The following is an 11,260-nucleotide window of genomic DNA, read 5'->3' on the forward strand; positions in this document are numbered from 1 at the left end:
TGGTTCCATGTGTCTGAGTTTCCTGTTTTATTGTGAAGGTTTGTGTCATATGTGAGTGTGCTCAGTTTACGTTTCCCCTGTCTCGTCAGCTGTGATTTCTCCCAGGTGTGTTCCCCTCCTGTCTCTCATCCCTTGATTTCTGCCGTCTGTGTATTTAAGCCCTGTGTTTCTCTGTGTCAGTGTCGCGTCGTACCCTCAACTAGCTGTGTGTTCTGCTTCTATGTCCCTAGTGTTTGGTCTCCTGCTCCAGTTTAGTGTTTCTTTCCAGTGTTTCAGTCCTTGGTTCCTCTGTTCTGACTTTTGGTTTTCTTTTGGTGAGTTTAGTTTGTACGAGGTTTTTCCCAGCAATAAATCTGCGCCTTAAGTTTCACTTCTGTGTCTGAGTTCTGCATTTTGGGTCCACCACTCCTGCTTGCCTGCCACACAGCGATTCATGACACACAATACTTTTAGCCAATCAGATTTAGGAATAAAAGAACGTCTCCTGCCATGTCTTCTTTTAAGCTTTCACAAACCTGTCTCTGCCCACTTCCACCCACACGGACCCCACATCTTCTACTATTTCTGTGAGAAGAGAGGCGACTGGTGAGTTCCAGCTATAGAAGGTAGAGAGCTGTTAGTGAAATGCATTAAATACTATTTTTCTGGATCAGGTGACGCTGAAGAGAAGTAGCAAACAGACGCAGGGATTAGTTATCACTTTTAAGCCTTTGCCTAAGCCATTATCTCGCTACCGACCATAAAATATTTGATACAACAGTTTAATGGCCCATTGTATTGTTTCACCATTGTTTAATTAAAACACAAAGAAAGTATACGTTCACTGTGGTTCTAAAGTCTGAAACTCAAACGCATTAAACTTTAGACTTCTCCTTTTTTCTTCGTTTCTTGGGAAAGAAAGTTCCTTCCTGTTTTTAAGTGTGCATACTTGTATGTGAATGGACACCACTCTCTTTCTACTCCCAGCACTCAAAGAACTTGTGTGTGAATGTTTGTGTTTGTGTGATAAAGATGTCTGCATTTCATTTGAATTGTTCTTATAACCACAGCTAGGTCACTCATCAACTCTAAACTAGAAAATGATTTGTGCTGTTTGATGCTCACCACAGCTAAACGTCACAGAGTGAACGTCACACTTCAGGTTTTATTCAGCTCTATTTTGCACAGCGCTGGATGACTCAGCACTTTCATGTCTGTTGATAACTGTGACGGGCAATATTTCTTTACAGCGGCCATAAAAAAGAAGAATCATGGTGAAAGCTAAGTCATGGGTAATGACTCAGCACTTTGACGGCTTCCCAAAGAAAAGTGACTTTGGGCTGAAGGTGGAGGAGCTCCCTGAGCCCAAAGATGGAGGTATGTCTTTCTTCTTTCTCTCTACAGGAGAGCACCTTCTTCAGTTTTTGTCAAACATTAAGCATCGAGCACTTTAAATGAGTTTAGTTTTGTTTGCAGAGGTGCTGTTGGAAGCTGTGTTTCTCAGTGTCGACCCGTACATGAGGTGATCAGAGAGCAGCGTCACTCATTACTGAACTACTTTAATGCTCCTGATATAAATGCATATTGTAACACACCCCTGGTCCCAACAGGCCCTTCAGCAAAACCCACATGAAGGAGGGAGATGTGATGATCGGAGGTCAGGTGGCCAAGTAAGAAACACAAACACACCTGCACACAGAAAACTTGCATGATGTGCTGTGATGTGTACGTTTACTGACACAGTCTGTATCTGCTGTTAATAACACAGCGACATAAACCCTCTGATAAGTAAAGTTCCTGTGAAGTCTCAAGCTGAACATGAAAAGAAACACTGAAACTTTCTGGCCTGATTAACAGCTGAAATCATAGAAGAATCTGAGAAGACAACTGTACCTTTACTTTGTTGCTTTAACATTTAGTGTATATCATTTTTCTATGCCAGGGATTCAAAAATGCAGATAATAAAAGAAACACAGATTCCTACTGCTATGCTTGCTTGGGGAGCAGATTAAATTGATTGAAATGTCGGGATTAATGTGAAAAAGCACAAAATCACGCTCATGACCAGGTAACTTCAAGACTTTGTTACAAAGACAAACTTGAAACAAAGACGCCCACCACCAAAATTAATATTTGCACAGATTAATTTTGTGTTCTGACTGTTTGCAAACTGAATTATCCCAGTGACAGGACAGACTGAAGTGAAAACAGGTGAAAGCTTTTTTGTTTTTTTTTAATATTATGTTACTGTTTTCCTTTAGAGTGATCCAGAGTAAAAATCCAGCGTTTCCTGTGGGAAGCCACGTTGTGAGTGACAGCGGGTGGAGAACCCACACGCTCAGTGATGGGACCGGCCTCACTCCCATCCTGTCCGAGTGGCCTAAAGATGTGTCCCTGTCTCTGGCTCTGGGTGCCATCGGGATGCCCGGGTAAGACAGATTTAAGTAACCTGCATGGATCATAGTCACTTTCTATTGGATGTTAAATCGTGGCAGGATGTTCTGACTTTTCCAGCAGATAGATCGATGTGAAGTTATATCAGCTGAATCTTAAATGTAAACTAAAAGCATATGAGAAATTCATCTTAGTGATGTAAGACTTTCCTTTTAAGTGTTTGTAAGGTGTTTAAGAGGTCAGCTAAACATGGTAATAGACACCAGAGTAAGTAATGAGCAGGAAATAGTTTTATTTTAAGAATATAAATATATGTAAGTGGCTAACTCCAGATGTTTTGCTGATGAGCTGAAGCAGAGTTTGTAAGCAGTGATCTTTGTGGATATAATTAATCTGGCAATCAAAGAGGCAACAGCTGGATTTACTGTTTCTGTCTCTCTGCAGACTGACAGCTGTTTATGGGATAGAAGACGTGTTGGGTCTAAAGGAGGGTGAGACCCTGCTGGTGAACGCTGCAGCTGGAGCGGTGGGCTCCGTGGTGGGACAGATCGCCAAGATCAAGGGCTGTAAGGTGGTGGGCTCGGCAGGCTCTGATGCCAAAGTGGCTTACCTCAAAGAGCTGGGATTTGATGAGGCCTTCAACTACAAAACTGTGGGTTCCCTGGAGGAGGCTCTGAGGAAGGCTTCACCTGAAGGATACGATTGCTTCTTTGAAAACGTGAGCAGTGGTGGTGCAGTTTCAAGCTTGCATTTAATATTTAATCATTGCTCTACTCTTCTCTTGTATTCACACTGCATTCCTCACAGCACGTTACAATGCGTGTAAGTGACACTGCTGCTTGGTTTTAGGTGGGAGGCCCTTCGTCAGATGTCGTCCTGCAGCAGATGAAGAACTTCGGAAGAATAGCTGTGTGTGGAAGTATCTCCACCTACAATGACAGCCAACCCCAGACAGGTTTGTTACTGCCCTAACTTACTTTTTATTTTAAAAACTCCTGAGAGTTTTGTTCCTGCTAGGGAACAACCAGGGTTAGTGCACAGACATGACCACCAGGCAGACCACCACATCTGTCTAGCACTTTCAAAACCCTCTTATTGGTTTTTGGTGACCGAAGAGCTCACCCTGATTGGTCAAGGGCGGAGTCCTTCCAGGACATGAACTCTCGCACATAAGGATGATTTCAACATGTAAATTAATCAGAATGTTTTTGGGTTTTTTTGTATGTAATTTGTATAGTATTTTTTTCTCTCTTATTTCTTTTCTAAATGTACTTGTATATTGTTCACATGTTGAAATAAATTACCAAATACCAAATAAGTGTAAGGCAGGGGTAGGCAACTCCAGGGCTCGAGTGCCGGTGTCCTGCAGGTTTTAGATGTGTCCTTGATCTAACACATCTGATTTAAATGGCTAAATGACCTCCTCAACATGTCTTGAAGTTCTCCACAGGCTGGTAATGAACTAATCATTTGATTCAGGTGGGTTGACACAGGATGATATCTAAAACCTGCAGGACACCGGCCCTCGAGGCCTGGAGTTGCCTACCCCTGGTGTAAGGTGACTCCCAGAAACAGATTAAAAACACAATAAAAGCATGCGATAAGCTATAAGAACTAAAAATCACACTTAAGAATATAATTAAAAGATTAAAAATGACAAAAGCCTACATCTCATGTGAAAAAAGGCAAACCTAAAACAAACCACCCTGGCCCGGGATGACACACACATAACCAGCTACTCCCTGAGGTCATGTGATCAGGGCGTGCTGTCTGTACATTGTTCAAGGCTGAAAACAGTGTGTCCCACACTCTGGTTTTTATGTTCAGCATTTTTGTTGTGAAGCACTTTTGAATAAAAATATCACAACATGCTGTATAGATCAAGTTTTACTGATAATTTGTGAGTCGGCTCTGTGCACGCTGATGAATGATCTCATTCTTGTTGCCAGCTGGGGTGTTCAGAGCTTTCATGACCAAACTTTAGGGATTCATTTGAATTACAGGTATAAAGGTATGTAGATGGTATTAGACTGAAGTGGAACAGTGACCTTTCTGGAGGGGGCCTGGACCCCAAAGGCCCACACACAGCACTGTGAAGAACACAAAATGCATTTAATACACCTGCAACAACTTCTTCTGTATTCATGTGTTTTTTCCACCAGAGGGAGAAGCTGCACTGCTAAAGATCCACAAGTGCTGTGGAGGCACACAGATGGTTATTGTAGACATGAACTGTAGTTTCTGTGAGTGAAAGATGGGTTAAATTTTTCTCTTGAACGGCCTGTGTTTTAGGTCCGTATCCCTACTTCACCATGATCTTTAAGGAGCTGAAGATGGAGGGATTCTTGCAAAGTAGGTGGGAGAACAGGCACCCTGAGACCCTCAAGAGACTGTTAGCATGGGTGAAAGAGGTTAGTGTGAGCCTTTCTTTTAAATAAAGATATAAACATGCTTCCCCATGTTTCTGTTGTGATGTATTGTATTTGTGATCCATTTATTGTGCGTCCACAGGGCAAACTGCAGTGTCGGGAGCACGTCACAAAAGGCTTTGAAAACATGCCGGCTGCTTTTATGGGGATGCTGCAGGGAGAAAACATCGGCAAGGCCGTCGTCGCAGTCTGAAGAGTTCAATGCAAGAGAGCCAGCATTACTAATAACTGCCATTATTACACAATCTATCAATTAATGAAGGATTAATCAATAACTATGGAAAACAATAATTCCACATTAACATTTCAAATTCCTGATTACTTTTATAATCACAATGATATCAAAGATTAAAGCAACTCTGGGTTTAGAAATGTGATTTCTAATCTAAACAGCATTACTTTATAATAAATCATTAAAGCTACATCTGAAACAAACCATCCACAATTGGAAGAGTGAAACTTTTAATCTCTAGAATTGAAAATTTCCTTAAGAAGGAGAAAATGGTGATAACTGTAAGACTTTCACTTTGCTGTGGTGAACAGTGTGGTTCTAGAATCTATTCTCATATTAAAATATCGATATTTTAGTACTTTGGGGTAAATTTGTAGTTTTTCATTAACAGGAACACAGTGAAAAGAAACTATATCATTCGGATCGTCTAAATGGGAAGGAACTACTTCCTCTTACGCCTTTCATAGTCATATGTGAAATACAGCTGTAGAAATGTGTCACAGCCCCTGGCGTGCGCACTCACAACAGTGACTGAGCCTAAACGGAGTCATGTGTGGACGTATTTTACCTCCACAAACAGTCAAGACTTGGTTTGCGATGCATGTGGCATCACAGTGAGGTGTTGTGGCAACACCACTTACCTCGTCAAACACATCAGAGTAAATCATATCACAGAATATGACGAGCTTATGTTGAAGCAAACGGAAGAGGAGGAGAGGGACAGGTGCTGCTAGGGCAAAACAGACGTCTCTTGCGGAGTCCTGTAGTGCTGCAGGCAGGCAACGTGTTCAAATAGCGCAAAACTTCAGGTTTTTTATTTCTATATGATCATTCTGCATCATTAAGCAAGAAGAACAAGTAGTCTGATGTCCTGTAATCATTATGAAGCTCTATTATTACAATTACATAATAGAATTATATATTGTATTATGAAATACAATGAAACATGTTTTTGTTCAGAGTATCGGTATAGGACTTTGTAGGTGATGTCACGCTGCAATGCATTGTGGGAGTGCGGCACCATTTCAGTGAATGCAACCCCCCCCTCCGTGCTGGAAGGAAGATTGCTACAAACCATACTTAAAAGCAGCTAAAAAGACAAAGGACGTTATAGACACAGATTAAAATGCAAAGAGATGGTACTTGCAAAAAATACCTTGCATTGGAAATGTGGACCCGTATGAAATAACGGCAGTGGAGTAGAAACCCTGAAGACCAACCGCTATTGACTAAGCCTGATATAGTTATACAAGGACTGTTACAGATGAACCTGCATACTGGGTTTTGCTGGGTAATATGACCAAGATACAGTCAGTGGTGTTACGGCCGAGAGGGCCCGGCTGTGGGTGTGGACTCAAATGCAGACACAGAGGGAGGCAAACGGGCGTGAACACAGTGCTTTATTTACAAGTGTCTAGTGAAATTACACAACAGGAGACTATGAATGCTATGAATTATGAAATGCTGTGAACTGTGAGGCCAAACTGTGAACATGAAACTGAGTGCTATGGCTAGGTGCTGGATTTCACGGATGGAAAAAAGGGGCAGCGGCTTGGATGGAGGTACGCAGTCACTATAATGAGAAGAGACAAGTAGTCAGTGGCAGTCCAGTGAATCACAGCTGCAGGATTAGGCTATGGAGGTTAGGGCTTACGCGTTGCAGGTTTAAAGTGTCATGCAAGGAAGGGGTGTCCAGGGGGTTCCGGGTGAGGAGTGTCCAGAGAGGATCCAGAATATGCGTGGAGTGAGGGACTTGGCAGGGAGGCAGGCAGGTGTAGTCCGATGGTGGAGAGGAAGAAACCAGATGACAGAACCAGCGTCCAGGCGGCGATGAGAGTAGCTCGGGAAACGTGACTGGCAGGTGGGTCATGGGTTAGCAGAAGATCTGGCAGAGGTCTGTTGTGAATGCTGGTCTTATATGCAGGTGACTTGATTGGAACCAGGTGTGGAAGCTGATTGGAGTCTCTGCCTGAAGGTAGAACCCAGCGGAGTGGAAAAACCCCGCGCTCACCCGGACCATGACAAGTGGTTGGCCATAAGATAGACTTCTCCTCTCCAGCTGCCCCCCAAAAAAGGCTCTCAATCAAAACCATTGACTGTAGAAAAGATGGACGACGCGGCACCGCCTCCTCCCATTGTGCAAAAATGAAGCCAAAATATCCCGCTTGTGGAGGCTGCCATCTTGCAAATTTGGAGCCAGAGTCTGCGCAGTAGTGACTTGAGGTGGAGCGACTGTGTAATGCTCCCACCCACACACCCGCTGGACGTGACTGCAAACACGCCCCTCTACACTTTTACTTAGCCCGGCGGCTGCTCGAATTCTTTTGCTGGTTTACCGCGACTGACGACTCGTTTAATTAAGGTAAATACAACCATGTCACTGTTATAAAAAATAGACACACAGCTTATCATCTTATAGTTCTAAAACATCTAAAATCGCTCTGTTGTTTGGAGAAACTTCTTGCCTTTCTTTCATCACAGCTGTCCTGTGCCAGAAGTTCTGTTGGCCCACTGAAAGAGGCTTCATTTAAGAAACACCAGGAACACTGAAGCTCATCGCATTGATCAAGCAGGATCTTCACCAGCAGCTCCCTCACAGGGAAATCTTCAGCACTCCTCTGTAGGCCCGCCCCAGAAGATGGATAAACCCAGCATTTCATGAACACTGTGATGGAGACCTTTGGTTTGTGTAATGTTATAAATATTCGGATACTCCCCAAAGGCTCCAGGCTTCTACATAAAGATATTATATTCAGTCCTGTAGAAAGTTATATATTTAAAAATATATGATCCTCTCTTGTTACTCTGGTATGAATAACTCTGCATCACTTTATGGTAAATAACACACTATCTGCAAAAATGTGCTCCAGACATTTTCATTCAGTTAAGTTCTGAATGAAAATGTATCTCCGAAAACGTTAGAGCACTTATGCAAATATGTGATGTCTTGATAAATCGAGCAGATATTAGAAGTTTACACAGCATCATTCTCGCATGAAAATATCTTTAAAGTTTATTTTGTGACCCAGAAAGAGTAATATTTCAAACTCCGTCACTCTGTGTTCCTCCGCCACTGCCTCCTTTGAGTTTTGGACGAAATGGATTCTGGGATATTGCGTTTAGTCATTTCGAGCTGATTGGAGACCAGAACAACCAATCAGATTTTTTTGCATCCAAGTCTGTGATTGGCTGGTTTTGTGGCACAACTATAACGGTGTAGAGAAAGAGTTGAGCGCGCACGGGCAGAAATGTTGAGAGCGCGAGCAACACATTGCGAGCCAGGGCAAATGCAAAAACTGAGTGAGAGGGGCTGCTGTTGTGTGCGTGTGGATAATGGCAAACACTGAAATACGTTTTTTGCACGCAGGAATGAATTTTGTTCACTCAAATTCAGCTTTTCTTCACTCAAAGTAAATTTCTCCCCAAAATATACAACACTTGCACCTGCAAACTTTTTTTACATGTGCTCAATTTTTTTTTTTTTACGTGCGCTCAGAATAGTGGCACAAAAATAACGCCATAGGAACCCAGTCAGGATGTGTTTCATCCATTTCATAGGCTGGTTTGCTGCAATAATGAAAAACAATTAGCAAATCTATAAATAGAAAATCACCTAGGATGTTTGTTCTAATTTGCTATGACAGAATGTATTGAAAATAAAACTATAAAACTACAAAAAAGGCTATAAAGAGTAATATGAACATATTTAGAACTTACCTGAATGAAAATGTCTGGAGCACAATTTCCAGTTATCCGTGGATAGTAGAGAACTGGATATCAGCTCGTCTCACAGATGCTATCCAGGCAGGCTAGATGCATTCTTCTGGTAACATTCCTCACGTTGCTTCCAGGTGGGGGAAGGATAAAAAGAGAGCCCATTTTCAGCTCATTCCCTTCCCGATCTAACAGTTCAACCGACAACACAGCAAATGCGAACAATTGCTGATGCTTTCGCTCCTTTAGCCGTTTGTTTGGCCTGCTAAAATGGCGAAAGCCCCGATCTCACGCAAGACCCTGTCGTTTATGTTAGCGGGAAATTAAGCAATATTAAAAAGCTGCACCGCATGGTTTGTCACGCTGCCTCGTGCCTTAAAAGGCATGTAGCACGTAAGCTGCGCTGCAGGTGCATGCCAAGCAGGTCTGATTCCGGTACAGAAAGTACAGATTCAAAGACGTCAGTGCAATCACAGAGATTTCTGTGATTCTGTCATCAAGGAGCTCAGATGGACAGATGACCGATAAGGACGAGGAAGAAATTGAGCTCCCGGGCGAATCAGCTCTAAGAGAACAAGAAGAAATAAAACCAGCTGCAGAAAGGCAAGGTATCCGAGCTCCAACCCCAGCAGAAGTGGTTGCAGCTGACATCGTAAATGAGATACTTGGGAACACGGGTTCAAGCAGCGAAGAGCTCTGTAAGAGGTGTAGCTTGCCCAAACCTGCCTTTCATGCAGGATTAATTATCAACAAGCTGAGAGACTTCTTCTCCAGATGTTTGCCATCCACCTCTCACTCCGGGCTCAAAGCACGCAAACACCGCTTTTCCATGTTTGCGAAAAAACAATTTGAAAAAATGGAAAAAGAGCTGAGAAAAGTAATAAAGGCAAACAGGAAATTTGTTGTTTGTCTAAAAAACATTTGCAGGTTCCACAAGTATGAAACAGTGCCCTCAGATGAAAGTGTGGCTTTCAGCCTCCCAGGGTCCCACAGTACAGAGCTCATCGAGCCCCTTCACGAAACACACTGCTTTGTTACATACGTTCTTCTCCAGTCGACTTTGACAACATTAGATAAGACGTTAATGAGTTATTTGAGAAATTAACAAAGAAAGAAAAACTCTTCCTCGTCCACAAAACATTGGGAAACATTAGACACAGTGAGGCAACCAGAGATTTTACTGTGAAGTTAACAGCAAAAGTGTTTGATCTACTTATGACGGATCGACTGTATCAAATCCCCAAACCTCTAATGGGTAGATCCCTCTCAAACACCGTCATCTCCAGGACTCCACAGCCAGCACATGGCTCTAAGCGTCCCTTTTCTGCTGAAGTCCTCTATGTCCTTGTAGAAGACGCAGTAGAAAAGTTTTTACAAAAACGTTTACTCTTGGTGGAGAACGAAGACGTAGATCAAATGATTGAGGACAAGGTCTCTGTCACTGTGGAAGACATCCAGAACATTATTAAAAGAACAAGGACCCCAACAAAGGAAAGCACAGATTCAGTTGGCAGTGGAAGAGAATCTGTTCCATTACCTGTAACACCAAATTCTGGGAGCATGACCTCAGAAAAATGCTCTGTGGTACCTGATCAGACACCTCAGACACCAAAATCTGGGAGCATGACCCCAGAAAAATGCTCTGCCAGCGTTTCAGGCGTTCTCAAGGATTCCTCTGACCTGTCAGAGATGCGTTCCGTATCAGTGTCATCTTCTGATGCTGAGAAAATTTGCAATGACCTCACCATTATCCTCATGATGAGACTCATCAAAAAATCAAAACGTGAAACTCAAAACTTTTTTGCCAGGACCACATCTACTACAAAAGAACTACACGTGGTCATCAACCGTGTGAATGACCTGATGCGGCCTGAACTCATCAGCACAGAGTCCACCACAAGTCTGACAAATAACAGGAAAAAGTTAATCAAGAAAATAGCCAAATGCCTCATCAGGGAGTTTGGCTCCCCAGACAATGTGTTAAAGGCTGCGATGGCAAATGATGCGTCTTTTGATGAGGCTCTGATAAAACATCTAAAAATCCGCCTCGGAGTCATCCCCAGTCCACCCAAAAAGTCCAAAATTTCCAGGTTTTTTTCAGCGGTGGGAAAAGCTCTGCGAAAACCCTTTAGGTGGTTCACTAAAGCCAGAGATGATTAAAATGACATCCTGGCTTCCCCCGCTGCCCTGCTTCTTTTAACATCTTGAAGCAGAATTTTAGCATCTAATCCAAATTTTAACAACTGTAGTTCACGCCATCTCGTCTCGTTTTTGATTTCCATCCCCCCCAACCGGTCGCAGCGGATGGCCGCCCCTTCTGAGCCCGGTTCCGTTGGAAGTTTCTTCCTTTTAAAGGGAGTTTTTCTTCCCCACAGTCGCCTAGTGCTTGCTCAGAGGGGGATCATTTGATTGTTGGGGGTTCTCTGTAGTACTGTAGGGTTTTGACCTTACAGTACAAACAGGGAGGAGACTTTGTGATTTGGCGCTTGATATTTAAAATATCTAATTTGGC

The 11,260-nt window shown here is 42.9% G+C and overlaps 1 protein-coding gene and 1 pseudogene across 3 annotated transcripts; both read left to right on the forward strand.

Moving 5' to 3' along the window:
• The first annotated feature begins 472 nt into the window (after positions 1-472).
• On the forward strand, positions 473-5,395 carry LOC147335573 (prostaglandin reductase 1-like). 3 transcript variants are annotated; one of them, XM_086287515.1, is made up of 9 exons: positions 473-605; positions 1,230-1,356; positions 1,456-1,501; positions 1,590-1,649; positions 2,241-2,408; positions 2,818-3,091; positions 3,223-3,328; positions 4,666-4,784; positions 4,885-5,394. In XM_086287515.1, the coding sequence occupies exons 2-9, from the start codon at positions 1,251-1,253 to the stop codon at positions 4,993-4,995; spliced, it is 990 nt and encodes a 329-aa protein (XP_086143641.1). In that variant the 5' UTR covers positions 473-605; positions 1,230-1,250; the 3' UTR covers positions 4,996-5,394. The 3 variants fall into 3 exon arrangements, with proteins under 3 accessions (XP_086143641.1, XP_086143640.1, XP_086143642.1); XM_086287514.1 differs by having other exon boundaries at positions 473-585; XM_086287516.1 differs by lacking the exon at positions 473-605 and adding an exon at positions 662-1,141 and having other exon boundaries at positions 4,885-5,395.
• A 1,421-nt stretch (positions 5,396-6,816) lies between these two features.
• Positions 6,817-10,908, forward strand: LOC147335574 (uncharacterized; annotated as a pseudogene).
• The last annotated feature ends 352 nt before the right edge of the window (positions 10,909-11,260 follow it).

This window comes from Aulonocara sp. 'chitande type north' Nkhata Bay, linkage group LG3 (assembly GCF_057382095.1).
Source record: "Aulonocara sp. 'chitande type north' Nkhata Bay isolate Kocher_YH1m ecotype deep benthic linkage group LG3, A_spYH_male_GT1.1, whole genome shotgun sequence".
NCBI classification, from domain to species: Eukaryota; Metazoa; Chordata; class Actinopteri; order Cichliformes; family Cichlidae; genus Aulonocara; species Aulonocara sp. 'chitande type north' Nkhata Bay.

Bases quoted from the DNA above. Each gene is read 5' to 3' on its own strand.
- LOC147335573 (XM_086287515.1), top strand. From the start codon at position 1,251: ATGGTGAAAGCTAAGTCATGGGTAATGACTCAGCACTTTGACGGCTTC. The intron at 1,650-2,240 runs GTAAGAAACACA...GTTTTCCTTTAG, and splicing joins ATCGGAGGTCAGGTGGCCAA to AGTGATCCAGAGTAAAAATC. The intron at 3,092-3,222 runs GTGAGCAGTGGT...GCTTGGTTTTAG, and splicing joins ACGATTGCTTCTTTGAAAAC to GTGGGAGGCCCTTCGTCAGA.